We start from the raw sequence: 14,296 nt of genomic DNA, 5'->3' as shown, positions 1-14,296 counted from the left end.
TGATTTTGGTTTGGTCATTTGGAGAGGATGGATGAAAGAAGAATTACGAAAGAGATTTATCGAGCAAGAATGAATGGAGCTGTCGGTAGGGGCCGCCCTAGACGGACGTATGTCGACCGAATAGGCGACGTGCTGAAGAAGGGCCAAATTAAAAGTACCCGTAACCGGCGAGCGTGTATGAAAAGATTGATGAATGTGGAGGAAGCGAAAGAGGTTTGTTTGAATCGAAGCATTTGGCGTTCCATTGTTTCTGCCTACCCTAATGGGAGACAGGCGTGACAGATATGTATGTATGTATGTATTTTGTAAAATCACTTATAATATTTTAGGTTATAACAAAAATGTGCACAGACGGAGTTATCCCTTGAAGGGATTTCTTCCAGTCAACTTTGAGAACCCGAAACGAGAAATTCTCTATAGACCTTGTATATAAAGCGTAACATATATGGTTCAAAAATAATACGAGAAATAACAAATTATAAATATATCAATACATATGTACAAACATCTATTTAAGAGCTGCGCTCTTGTCGGTGGAGCTCTTGCCACTCACTACGATTGTCAGCGAGTCTCCTCACCTCTTGATACGACACGACACCAACTCCTTCCTTGATCTGCCTGATCCAACTATGCCTCGGTCTCCCTCTTCCCCTCCTTCCTTCTATCTTACCTTCTATTATAATGTTCATAAGTTCGTCGTGTCGTAATCGTGTCGTATCAAGTGTCCCAACATTTTTTCCCTTCTGTCCTCAATAGTTTTTATAATTTGTCTCTTTTCCTTAACCCTAAGCAGGACTTCCTCATTACTAATTGAATCTGTCCAGCTAATTTTCTCCGTCCTTCTCCAGCATCACATTTCAAAGGCTCTAAGTTTATTTATTTTGTTCCGAGTTAGTGTCCACGTCTTACATCCATACAAAGCTATACTCCAGATATAGGTCTTGATAAGCCGTTTTCTAATATCTTTTTGGAAGATGCTCGGACGCAATGCTCGCACTAATATAAATAAGTAGTTACTGAGAATAATTTGCAGTTTTACGTTTTCCCTCTTAATAAAATAACAAAATACTACATTGGTCACAGCAGAATATCAGTGTTTTGCTCTTTTAAGGGCAAAGCAATAAACTTAGCTGTGACTATTTTGTGTTACAATGGCACACGCATGAAGGAAGGAAAAGAAAGGAGATTGTTAGTTTATATATTTTGTTTTTTTTATTTGTGCTTTTTTATTTTCATTCTTTTATCTCTTTTGCTGTGTATTACGTGTATGTTTTTTTTTTTATTGTAGTTTGTGTGCTGTAAGTAATGTAAATAAATTATCTATCTATCTATGTACAATACTACATAATTGTGTACTGAACTATGTCGTTTCATTTGTGATTTCAAGAAGTATATAATTGGTGTTCAGGGAGAATAAGAGCGGAATGTTGTTGTAAAATACAAGTTTAGCCCGACAATTTATTGTGCGAATATATGCGTGTGCGGTTGCCACTATGCTGTGTCTGTCTGCCGTCCGCGAGCCGCGAGTCCGCTCGCCGCTGCTCCGCGTCCCGCGCCCCGCGGCCTCCTCCGCAGACCATTACATGGCTTGACCATATACTCCCCGCGTTGAAGTGTCAAGTTCAAAACTCTTCACTGGCAAGGGGCATATGGTGTTGTATGCTCGCCGCATGACACCCTTCTTGGTCTGAATGTCGGCAACCCTTGCGATACCATCCCTTCCAGGTATTATGCGGATAACGCGGCCCATGAGCCACATTAATGGAGGTGAGGTCTTCTCCTTGATGACGACGAGGGTGCCCTCCTTAAGCTCGCCATAAGACCGATGCCATTTGGTTTTCTGTTGGAGCCATACAACGTATTCGTTAGAAAATCGATTCCAAAAATGTTGCTTGAGCAGCTCGATGCGTTGAAATCGCTGAAGAGAGCTGAAGCGGCGGTCGACAATTTCTGGATGTGGCAAAAAGATGATAGACCGTCCAATAAGGAAGTGGGCAGGAGTAAGAGGATAAATATCAGAAGGATTGTCGGAAATAGGTGTGATAGGACGAGAATTTAAGATGGCTTCAATTTGAATAAGAAGAGTAGCCATTTCTTCATAGTTTAAATGAGTCTTATCTAAAATACGCCTAAGAAGATGCTTCGTTGATCGAACAAGCGATTCCCATAGGCCTCCAAAGTGAGGAGTATAGGCAGGAATAAATGAAAAGTTTATACCTTGTTCGGCCAAATCCGTAGACAACTCAGATTGTTTGAGGAGCTTGGAGAGCTCATGAAAAGTCCCAACAAAGGTAGTGCCGTTATCCGAAAATATCGTTTGCGGCTTGCCTCGTCGTGCTATGAATCTGTTTAGTGCTGCAATGAAAGCTTCTTTAGTCAAATCCGAGACAAGCTCTAGATGCGCCGCCTTTGTGGCAAAACACACAAACACACAAATGTAAGATTTTATAATTTTGCAGCCCCTACCCTTGCGATCAGCTATCAGCACTGGACCGGCATAATCGACGCCTGTTTCTAGGAAAGGAAATTCTAGATGGACCCGTTTCTCTGGTAGGTTACCCATCATGGGCTGAATGGTTTTTCCCTTGAACCTAGTGCACCTAACACAAGAGCGAACTATACGTTTTGCTAAGTTGAGTCCTCCTATAGGCCAATAATTATGTCTAGCAGTGGCTAGTAATAACTGAGGCCCTGAGTGCATGAATTTTTTATGAAGCATATTGAATATTAATTCACATAAGCGATGTTTGCCTGACAAAAGAATGGGATGTTTGACATTGTAGTCATAATGAGAATCATTAAGCCTGCCACCCACGCGGATGAGGTTATCAAAATCTATAAACGGTGATAATGACACTAACCTATTCTTGAAAGGTAATTGCTTGTTTGACAAGAGTAACTCACGTTCCTCAGGGAATGAATCTTGCTGAGCTGTACGTAAAAGAAGTTTGGCAGCATTATTTAATTCTAATAATGATATTTGATCACTTAGTTTATTTGTATTCTTTTGGCAGTTATTGACGAATCTTAAGACAAATGCAACTACACGTTGCAGTCGTGTGAAATTTGAAAACTTGTCAATTAAAGATGAAATTAAACTACCTTTATTATTAATTAAATTACTGTCATCTGTGTGAAATGATTGTATCGTTTCAGGTAAATTGGAATTATGTTTATTTGGATTAAGTGGCCATTGAGATGAATCTAGTTTTAAAAATGAAGGCCCTGACCACCACAAGGAAGAATTGTTTAATAAATCTGCTCTTAGACCTCGGGATACTAAGTCAGCTGGATTTGATTTTGAGGGTACATAACGCCATTCGTGAGAACCTTCCTGTATCTCCACAACTCGGTGCCGAACAAATGGTTTAAGCTGACTTGGTGAAGAAGCAATCCAGCCTAAGACGATGGTGGAATCTGTCCAAAATACACAACGACTGAATTCAAGAGTAACCGATGTAATCACCTTCTTGTACAGTCGTGCTCCTAAAAGCGCGCCACAAAGTTCAAGTCGTGGGATTGTAGTAATTTTAATAGGAGCTACCTTATTTTTGGAAACCAAAAGACGGACATCAATTGAACCTTCGCTAGATATACTTCTTATATATACACATGTACCATATGCTTTCTCCGATGCGTCTGTAAATATATGTATTTCTGTGTTGACTGTACTGTTATTTTTAATACACCTAGGAATCTTAAGATTATTCAGTAATGGTAAGAACTGTACAAATTCTGACCATATTTTTTCTATGAGAGGGGGAACCTTGTCATCCCAAGAGCATTTATTTATCCACAATTGTTGCATTAATATTTTTGCTTCCACTATACATGGCGATACAAGGCCTAATGGGTCAAATACTTGTGAAATTGTGGACAAAATAAATCTCTTGGTTAATTTATCTTGAGATGAAATATTAATAGAAAATGATAAGTGGTCTGTTAGACATTTCCAATGAATACCTAATGTTTTTGCACACTCTTTTGCACTAAGATCTACACTACCAGATCTCTTATTGTTCTGACATATACTATTTAATATGGTACTATTATTTGAGTGCCATTTTCTCAAATTAAATTTGGCTGACTGAAGGGTGTTGATTACACCTTGACACAATGAAATTGTGTCTTCAATAGTCTCATGTCCACTTAAAAAATCGTCTACGTAGAAGTCATGACATATAGCGCGTTTTACTTCAGAATTGTTAGAGTCATGACCTAACTGTGTAAGACATCTGGTGGCTAGAAATGGCGCTGATGCCGTGCCGTATGTGAGAGTGTTTAGGGTATATGACTTAAGAGGGTGGGAGGGATCAAACCTCCATAATATTTTTTGTAAAGGACGTTGTGCGTCGTCTAAAAGTATCTGCCGATACATCTTTTCTATATCTGCTGATACCACGAACTTGTGCTGTCGAAAACGTAATAAAATAGATAATAAGTCGTCCTGCATAGTAGGACCTACGCGTTGTATGTCGTTAAGCGACTTACCTGAAGACGTAGAGGCAGAACCATCGAACACAACACGTAGTTGTGTGGTTATGTTAGATGTTTTAAGAATGCCGTGATGTGGCAAATAACATTGAATTGTTTGATTATGATTTTTAAATGTGTTTTCACTCATATGACCCAGATCAATATATTCTTTTATGAATTCTACATAAAGACGCTTCAAATGTGACTCTCGTTGCAAACGACGCTCAAGAGAAAGAAATCTGTTTTTAGCAAGTGAATAAGAATTGCCTAAAACCTCAGGAGGTTCTCTGAGTGGCATAGAAACTACAAAACGTCCTTCTTTGTTGCGCTGTGTAGAATTCATAAAATCTTGTTCGCATGCATGTTCATCCGGAGTGAGCTCATATTTAGATGAAATTGTATCTAGTTCCCAAAAACGAGTTAAGTCTGTAGAATTATTCTGTAAATTATTAGAAAACATACATACATACTGTTTAGGATCTGATTGACTGATAGTGCCAGAAACCAACCAACCAAATTTGGTTTCAAAAAGAGTAGGTTTATGTGTACCTAACTGGATGCGATTTGTACCGATCACACTCCAAAAGACGTCCGCACCTACTAGAATGTCAATGGTTGACGGAACGTTGAAATTTGGATCGGCTAAGCAAACCCCAGGCGGTATTTTTAAATTATGTATATCTATATATGTGTTTGGAAGCAAAGTTGTAATAGTGGGTAAAACAAAGCAATTGATGTCTGTCCTGTAGCCACCAACATAAGACTCCAATGTAAGAGAGCAAGACAATGAACTAGTGGATACTTGATGATTAATACCTGTTACCCTTGAATTCGTAGCATGTGTACGAAGATTGAGCTTGCCACAAAAGTCCTTTGTGACAAAGTTTCCGGTACTTCCATTGTCTAACAAGACTCTAGCTGCATGTGGTTTCCCGTGGACGTCAAGCACCTTGACCAAGGCTGTGGATAATAAAATATAACCCGTATTAGTTGAGGACTGAGATGGCTCAGCAGATAGGACAACACTATCATGCGTGACAGGTTCGTGATGAATATCAAGATGAAGAAGAGTATTGTGCTTGGATTTGCAATATTTGCAATGTGACAATTTACACCGTGTCTCATGATGACCAGGTCGAAGGCAGTTTAAGCATATTTTAAAACTTTTAGCTTTTTCAATGCGTGCATCTACTGACAGTTTCCTAAATGTATCACAGTTAAATAAATGATGATCATGTTGACATAATGGACAGGAAAGCGTTTTATTTTTACTTGAAGAAACTATAAAGCTGTTGGATTTTTGAACGTGAGTAGATTCAGAATTACCTTTATTGTTTTTTGCCTCCTCTAAAGTCTCTAGAAGATCAGCCCTGTTAGACAAGAAGGTTATAAAAATATCTAGAGTAGGTGGATCACTGCAATTGTTTCTATACTCCTCCCACTCTCGGTTTGTAACACTGTCTAATTTAGTTGACATCATATAAATTATTAATGTATCCCAGCTGTCTGTTGGCTGGTCAAGAGTAGCCAAAGCTTTAAGATTTTTGTTTGTGACATCGACTATATAACGCAAAGCTTTACTAGATTCTTTTTTGATAGAATTAACATTAAAAAGAGCTTGTACATGGTTATTTACAAGTAAGCGTTTATTGTCGTATCGCTTGCACAGCAATTCCCATGCAGAAGCATAATTTTCTGCCTTGAAGTCTAAGCTTTTAATAACTAAAGCTGCACTACCTTGTAAGCAAGCGCGAAGATAATGAAATTTGTTTATGTCATCAATAACAGTACTAGAATGGACTATAGAAACGTACGTGTCCCTGAATTCGAGCCAATGCTGATAGCTGCCATTGTACACGGGAAGCTGGATCCTGGGAAGCCTTACAAAATTGCTTTGTTTGTGCGCACAAGCATCATAAGAGCTTACCTCGTGATTTGTCGATGTAAATGACGGTATACACAGACTCCTAGCCGTCGCGACAGCCGCATAATACTGGTTCTCGAAAGCGTCCCTTTCCTGATACCTCTGGTCAGGATCGTCAGCAATTTCTTCGATCTCACCCTGAAGAGTATTAAAGTCCGAATATAAGGATTCCATTTTATCAATGCGCGATTGAAGCTCGAACTGAATGACAGCATTACTAACAGCTGAGCTATTTTTTAATATATTAATGTAATTGCAAAAATTTGTAAGTTTGCTTTTAAAAGTACCACGCTTTTTAATTAATTGATTTAATTGTGTTGCTTTATTTTCTGTCATTGCAAAAGTTAATCAAGATATAGTTATTAAATAAAATTAAAAATTGTAAATAAAGTAATAAAAATAAATATATTTTAATTATCTACAATAAAAAAAAATACTTAATTAAAAGATAGCAAATTAAAAATATACTAATCTGTGATAATGTGTCTGACACTGCACAGATGCTACAGTACAAAGTCCGTTGATCGGTTGGTAGTAATTTAGCAGACTACTGGCTAACCTAAGAAAAAAAAACAAAAAAATAAATTATTGCACGGTATTAAAATATTACACTGTTAATTAGGTACGTGAGATATGATTAAAGCAACTAAAAGCAGATTGATGTAATTAATCGCATTTACTTAATAAAACAAAGAATTAACTAAGTATATAATACAATAGCGTTGAAAACTACGTGATAATTATGATTGTATGATTCGTGATTCGATTATGATATTTACTGCCTATGGTAGGTAGCGTAAAAAAAATGTTACTTAAAAAAAGCGTCTACGATTTACTTATTACGGAGATATTAATAATCAATGTATAAATAGATATTACGATTTTAGCTTTTTAATCTACAAGACTACAAAAAAACTAATGAAGTAAATGGCAATAACCGTTTATGGTTTGAAATGAAAGTAATAACTACTTAGATTAAAAATAAGTGATTAAGTATTATGGAATTATGGAATGAATTCACTAATGGAAAGGTTAAATGATGATAATATGATGATGGAAAGCAAAAAGATAGATAATGGAGCGATCTTACGGTCTTTATGCACTATCCATATAATCCTTTTTGTTTTCTTGTCTTGAAAAGCGTTGTAGGGCCCGTAGAATTCTGGTCGGAAGACTAAACAGCAACAAATTCCCAGCTCCAAAACGTTGAAGAGCGGCGTTGAAAGAAGCCCGTCAAACCGTTGAAAGAGGCCTGTCACACCGTTGATCAAAGACGACCGCGTCGTTGTTGGAAGCCGGTGGAATTTATCACGATGTAATTTAAACAGTCCAGTAATTGAATAGAGCTCGAAGGACCATATGTTCAGGGAGAATAAGAGCGGAATGTTGTTGTAAAATACAAGTTTAGCTCGACAATTTATTGTGCGAATATATGCGTGTGCGGTTGCCACTATGCTGTGTCTGTCTGCCGTCCGCGAGCCGCGAGTCCGCTCGCCGCTGCTCCGCGTCCCGCGCCCCGCCGCCTCCTCCGCAGACCATTACATGGCTAGATTACATAGATCGCACATGGTTTCGTCAGTGAACAGTAGATCTTGGGTCTAGTCAAGTCTGTCACCCCTGTAGCATATTCTACAGCATGTATAGATTCTTAATTTTTTTTTATATTACTTAGAATGTGAAATAAGCTGCCGGTCCATCTGATGGAAAGTGGTAACCGTCGCCTATAGACATGAGCAGTACCATGGATATAACAGAGTATACTGTTTCGCCCATGATACCCCCCATGCGTTGCCATTCCTGAGGACTCAGGTGTTATTCCTCTGTACCCAGTAAATTCACGTCATATCCCATCCTTCAAACCGAAACACAGCCATGCAGATACAGCTGCTTCACGGTTGAAACACGAAAGGGACAGAGTTACCCAAGCAATTGACTTTTGTACAAAGTCTCCCTCTGGTAAATTAAACATAAATTTCTCGAAATCAATTTTCTGTGTATGCTATTCACTTGAAAAGAAGGACCTCTTAATAATATCCAATTTTTGAAGGCTACCAATATCCACTGGTGTTTTCCGGCTCTTTTTCCGGTTAACACAGGATATATCAGGTTCAGGGAGCATTTGTTATTCATAAAGTAAGATTGATTTGCCCGGACCCTTCTCAACGGCCGTTTTTTACCACACTGTCCTATTTTCGGGGTTCCGTACCAAAGGTTGTATATAGATTTATGATAATTCCGTATATATTTGTATTTATGTTGGAAAGGCGAGTCATTTGATGGTCTACATGATGGAAAGTGGTAACCATATTGTGTGTGTATTTATGTACGTGCGTGTGTGTATGTGTGGGTGTGTGTGCAAAAAAAACTATATAAATTATGAAAAAAAACCTCTTATTTTGATTTTGAAACAAAACTACTGAATTGGTTTTTGTCTTTTAATATAATAGAAAAAAGCCGTGCGAAGCCGGATTTAGAATTATTTTGTTTAATTCCGCTACCATTAGTATGTGTGTGAAAGCCAACACTCGAAGACTGACCACCACTATTACTACCAGAAGATCCACGACCTTCCATATTAGCCATCAATCTCCGACTACCATTTTGCGACGCATGTTTCACCTCTAAACGTGGCATCTCCAGACAAATTATTAAATCCCTGCTCGGGGTTCAGTGTAAAAACTGTCGATCAAATCGTGACTTCCGCAAGACTTTCGCCTACTTTATTAAAATACAATATGAAACTCAGCTTACTCAGTAGTACAATAAATTCAAAACTTAAGCATTTATACCTACAACTAATTAAGACATAACTCGACAAACCAATAACAAAATTCATTGCCTGTCGATACTGTCTAGTCGCGGGAAAGTTTGCCATTTTGAATTCGGCGAGAAACTGGGACAATTTTATTGTCGAAAAAACAGTTATCGATGGCGGACAATTTAAAGAAAAAGTTCCCTGTCTTTCGGGGAGCTTTAGAAGAGTAATTAATGAGTTATTTATTGGTTTTTAAACTGTTGTTTTGTACTTCAATCGGATTATCGCTCTTTAAACGCGGACATTAAGTTACATAAAAAAAAAAAAAACAAACAGAATTTTTTTTTGAAAGGATAATGGAATGGTAACCCTACCCGCGCAATCGGTATACACTGGTGGGGCACCAATGAAAGAGAATGGTGAGGATGAAGTAGGTCAGTTAGCCGATCGTGACGAATTCAACAAGAATTGTTCACGATGGTTTCCAGAGGGAACCACGTGAAGGCCGACCTAATAAGGCATATTGCTAACAATGGGGCTGTCAAACTCCATTGCTAACAATTCCTTCCCCCCCCCCCCTAACAGAATACTGTTAGATAATAGAACATAATTCTAATTACAGCCACAGTACCCGTGCAGATGTAAAATTATCTTGTACATAATAATTTCAAATGAGTAACTGCTGAGTTTATTGCAGGCTCTTCTCAGCAGATAGCAACATTTCGAACTCAGTAGTAAAATCATAAAAAAAATTACAATTTAAAAGAGCTTTAAAACAAGATTATTTGAATAAAGGTTATTACTGTTTTATTTTATACCATAATCTATTCAGAAACACCATTATTAACAAACCTGTAAATTCACTGCCAAATCGTACTCTTCGAACCGAAACACAGCCATGCAAACACAGCTGCTTCACGGTTGAAACACGAATGGGACAGAGGTGCACAAGCAAACGACTTTTGGCCCAAGTCCGCTCACCCAATTTAACACACCCCTAGACATTTAGTGCCCTCCATTGCATTGTAAAAATACCACAGTTAAAAAATGAATAAAAATATATTTTTTGTTCATTTTTAACTGTGGTATTTTTGAGTAATTTATTCATTGTTAAAATAACAAGAACACAACTGTGTTTGCATGGCTGTATTTCGGTTCGAAGGGCAGTGAATTTACAGGGTACAGAGGAATAACAACTAAATCTTTAGGAATGGCAACGCATGGGGGGTATCATGGGTGAAACATACTCTGTTATGTCCATGGTACTGCTCATGTCTATAGGCGACGGTTACCACTTTCCATCAGGTGGGCCGTCAGCTTGTTTGACATTCTAAGTTGTATAAAAAAAAAATTAAGACATGGAATGATTAAAGAGTTTTATATCGAAGTTTACAGAAGTTAAAATTTAATTTCCCCACTAAGTAACGAATCCGCGATGGCTCCAGGTACGCTGAATAGAGATGTGAAAAGGTTGCTTCTTCTGCCATCATCTCCGGACCTTCTTGATGGTGGGGCAGACGGTGAGGGTGGTGGCGGTGGCGGAGGGGGTGATGGTGGTTTTGACGGCCCCGGCAGAGGTGGTGGTGATGGCGGGGATGGTGGGGGTGATGGGGATGCATTAGGTAGATTCGGTTTATACTCTGCGTCTTCTGTAATAGAAATGTTGTTATAATTATTTTCATGTGAGATTTGTTATTGTCAAATACTAGCGATTCGACCCGGCTTCTCGCGGATAAATAGAATTTTCGAGAATATACAGCCTGTGTAACACGCTCATAATGTAGTTTTATATATATTTATAGATGATTTTTTTTTTAAGTTGATTAAGTAGTTTTCGAGTTTATCCATTACAAACAAACGAACAAATCTTTCCTCTTTAATATCTTAGTATAGACTAGCGACTCGCCCCGTAAATAACTTATGTTAATCAAGGGTAATGTAGCATTCTAAAGGTAAAAGGATTTTAAAATTAGTACATTCGTTTTTGAGTTTACTTGTTATTTTTTTTTTTTTTTGATGGGTGAAAATGGTATGGTAACCCTACCTGCGCTAACGGGACACGCTGGCGGAGCACCAGTGAAGGGTGATAGGTGAGAATGAAAACAGGTCAGTTAGCCCATCATGATGAATTCATCAGGAATTAACCATGATAGTTTCCAGGGAGAACCGCGAGTAGGTCGACCTGGTTGGGTATATTGCTAACAATGGGATTCTCAATCTCCATTACTAACAATCCCTTTCTCCCCAGTTTACTTGTTAGAAACAAAAATACCTCGCCGTGTCATCCTTGCCATCCCTTTCTTTCGCGTGGGTGTCGTAAGAGGCGTCTAAGGGAGGGTAAGGAATGGGCAACAGCGTCTCTCTTAAAACGTCTCTAAGGCCTAACTGTGATTGCCAATCCGCTTGCCGAGCGTGGCAACTACTAGCAAAACCTCCCAAGAGGGAGGCTTATGTCCAGCAGTGGACAGTTAAAGGCTGATATAGTTTAAAAATAAAAATATTTTCTTTTTACAATATAAGTGTAGAGTCTTCTGTCTCACCTCCATACGCGTAGATGTTCAGGTTGATTGGTGAGCTGCCGCAGCAGTCGGTCCTTCCATAGTCGCTTCTGGCATAGTAATCGTTTTTCCCATACCCGTTCCATGGGTTCTGGCAGGGTTCTGTTACGGGACAGGGGATGGAGCAGAAGGTATTGTAAGGTCTTGAGGATATGAGGAGTGGTTCTGAAAAAAAAAAAAAAAAATATATATATATATATATATATATATATATATATATATATATATATATATATATATATATATATATATATATATATATATATATATATATAAAGACGTAGTGTTCTATATATGTTAAATAGTAATATGTTCTATACAACTTAGAATGGCAAACAAGCTGACGGCCCACCTGATGGAAAGTGGTAACCGTCGCCTATAGACATGAGCAGTACCATGGACATAACAGAGTATACTGTTTCGCCCATGATACCCCCGTGCGTTGCCATTCCTAAGATCTCGGGTGTTATTCCTCTGTACCCAGTAAATTCACTGTCATATTGCACCCTTCGAACCGAAACACAGCCATGCAAACACAACTGCTTCACGGTAGAAACACGAATGGGACAGAGGTGGGAGTTGATTTCAAAGAGTGGTTGTGCGTGGAAGAAAGTGCTTTGAAAAACGCACGGTGGAACACCGCCACTTGTCCAACTTTACAATAAAAAATAAACAAATGAAACAAGATTTTTCCAAATCGGATCACAACTGACGGAGTTACTTGTAATATATGAGGTGACAAACGTGAAAAAAAATACAACTCAATCTTAGAACCTCTTTCTATTTGAAGTTGGTTGACAATATTATATATGGTATTACCAGAGGGAGACTTTGTACAAAAGTCGATTGCTTGGGTACCTCTGTCCCATTCGTGTTTCAACCGTGAAGCAGTTGTGTTTGCATGGCTGTGTTTCGGTTTGAAGGGTGCGATATGGCGTGAATTTACTGGGTACAGAGGAATAACACCTGAGTCCTCAGGAATAGCAACGTATGGGGGGTATCATGGGCGAAACAGTATACTCTGTTATGTCCATGGTACAGCTCATGTCTATAGGCGACGGTTACCACTTTCCATCAGGTGGGCCGTCAGCTTTTTTGCCATTCTAAGTTGTATAAAAAAAAATTAAATTAAAAAAAACTTACGTATTAATAATAAAATTAATACTAAAGCATTAATACAAGACATTTCTCCGTTTTAGCGGCCACCGTCATAACTTCCACAATACAACCGATAACTTGTTCTTACATTTAATATACTCAGCGTATAAAAATTATAATTAAAGAATTCTCAACCTTAACTGTATGGAAAATAAGTGGTTTTCACATTGAATATTTTTATTTTCATAAAAAAAAAAATAGTCAAGCACGAGTTACGATTAAAAAAACAATTGTCCGATAATAGGTTTGTTTGATTTTTACGGATGAATTTAAGCAGCGAGCGAATTAAAACAATGATATTGAATTCGTCACAGTACTGCTATTGAAAATTGTGATATTGGACTTTAAAAATTTGCTTATATATTTATATATATAAAATTCTCGTGTCACGGTGTTTGTTACCAAACTCCTCCGAAACGGCTTTACCGATATTTATAAAATTTTGTGTGCATATCGGGTAGGTCTGAGAAACGGCCAACATCTATTTTCATACCCCTCAATGATAAGGGTGATCCAACCCAAAATATTTTTTTTTTATTTTTTTTATATTTTTTTTTATATTTTTTTTTTATTTTTATTTTATTATAATTTAGCATTGAAAAATACATACAACTTTAAATTTTCATCGTTTTACGATCAACCCCTGTATTTTAATTGCGATTTTTATATTTCGCAATAAGTGGTAAAACAACGTTTACGGGATCAGCTAGTATATATATATATATATATATATATATATATATATATATATTTTTTTTTTTTTTTTTTAAAGTGTTTTTTTTATACAACTTAGAATGGCAAACAAGCTGACGGCTCACCTGATGGTAAGTGGTAACCGTCGCCTATAGACATTAGCAGTACCATGCACATAACAGAGTATACTGTTTCACCCATGATACCCCCCATGCGTTGCCATTCCTGAGGACTCAGGTGTTATTCCTCTGTATCCAATAAATTCACGCCATATCCCACCCTTCAAACCGAAACACAGCCATGCAAACACAATTGCTTCACGGTTGAAACACGAATGGGACAGAGATATCCAAGCAATCGACTTTTGTACAAAGTCTCCCTCTGGTTAACTCAAAATTAACTCAAAAACTTGTATGTTAAAATTAAATCGGCGCTTCTTCTTTCTTTTGCTTCATCTTTGATACTTATAAATATTAGTACCTTGGATTCTGTTGCTAAATTTCATGCGTGTTTCCATGGGACTTCATAAATACTGTTATTGGCACTGTTAGGTCTATTGTTCTAAAACTGTAATGGATATTGTTGTTAATTATTTTGTAAATGACTCTTTGTTGCCATAAATAAATAAATAAATTATATATATATATATATATATATATATATATATATATATATATATATATATATATATATATATATATATATATATATATATATATATATATATATATA

At 37.4% G+C, this 14,296-nt stretch overlaps 3 protein-coding genes across 11 annotated transcripts in view; 1 reads left to right on the top strand and 2 right to left on the bottom strand.

The window, feature by feature from the left end:
• Positions 1-14,296, top strand: part of LOC113522397 (igLON family member 5-like) — a 132,276-nt gene that overhangs the window by 27,296 nt on the left and 90,684 nt on the right. The gene's annotated exons all lie outside the window — the stretch shown is intronic.
• On the bottom strand, positions 1,141-7,913 carry LOC128200069 (uncharacterized). Of its 6 annotated transcripts, XM_052892183.1 has the most exons (5): positions 7,491-7,913; positions 6,873-6,959; positions 6,404-6,545; positions 5,803-5,846; positions 1,143-5,436 (listed from the first exon to the last, which is right to left on the bottom strand). In XM_052892183.1, exons 3-5 carry the CDS (start codon positions 6,463-6,465, stop codon positions 1,580-1,582), a joined length of 3,963 nt encoding a protein of 1,320 aa, XP_052748143.1. In that variant the 5' UTR covers positions 6,466-6,545; positions 6,873-6,959; positions 7,491-7,913; the 3' UTR covers positions 1,143-1,579. The 6 variants fall into 6 exon arrangements, with proteins under 6 accessions (XP_052748142.1, XP_052748139.1, XP_052748141.1 ...); XM_052892182.1 differs by having other exon boundaries at positions 1,141-5,846; positions 6,404-6,538; positions 6,869-6,959; XM_052892179.1 differs by having other exon boundaries at positions 1,142-5,846.
• On the bottom strand, positions 10,515-13,069 carry LOC128200070 (uncharacterized). The gene is made up of 3 exons (XM_052892187.1): positions 12,857-13,069; positions 11,696-11,878; positions 10,515-10,804 (listed from the first exon to the last, which is right to left on the bottom strand). The coding sequence occupies exons 1-3, from the start codon at positions 12,897-12,899 to the stop codon at positions 10,554-10,556; spliced, it is 477 nt and encodes a 158-aa protein (XP_052748147.1). The 5' UTR covers positions 12,900-13,069; the 3' UTR covers positions 10,515-10,553.

The sequence above is a fragment of the Galleria mellonella genome, unplaced genomic scaffold (genome assembly GCF_026898425.1).
Source record: "Galleria mellonella isolate WM207_F2 unplaced genomic scaffold, CSIRO_AGI_GalMel_v1 utg150, whole genome shotgun sequence".
NCBI lineage: Eukaryota > Metazoa > Arthropoda > Insecta > Lepidoptera > Pyralidae > Galleria > Galleria mellonella.
The sequence above is the reverse complement of the archived record's forward strand: the minus strand, read 5'-3'. Positions and strand labels throughout refer to the sequence as shown.

Bases quoted from the DNA above. Each gene is read 5' to 3' on its own strand.
- LOC128200069 (XM_052892182.1), bottom strand. From the start codon at position 6,465: ATGCGGCTGTCGCGACGGCTAGGAGTCTGTGTATACCGTCATTTACAT. The intron at 5,847-6,403 runs GTAAGCTCTTAT...CTTGTCTAACAG, and splicing joins TTACATCGACAAATCACGAG to GGCTGATCTTCTAGAGACTT.
- LOC128200070 (XM_052892187.1), bottom strand. From the start codon at position 12,899: ATGTCTTGTATTAATGCTTTAGTATTAATTTTATTATTAATAC. The intron at 11,879-12,856 runs GTAAGTTTTTTT...TTTTTTTTTCAG, and splicing joins ATTAATTTTATTATTAATAC to AACCACTCCTCATATCCTCA. The intron at 10,805-11,695 runs GTGAGACAGAAG...TTTCTATTACAG, and splicing joins GAACATCTACGCGTATGGAG to AAGACGCAGAGTATAAACCG.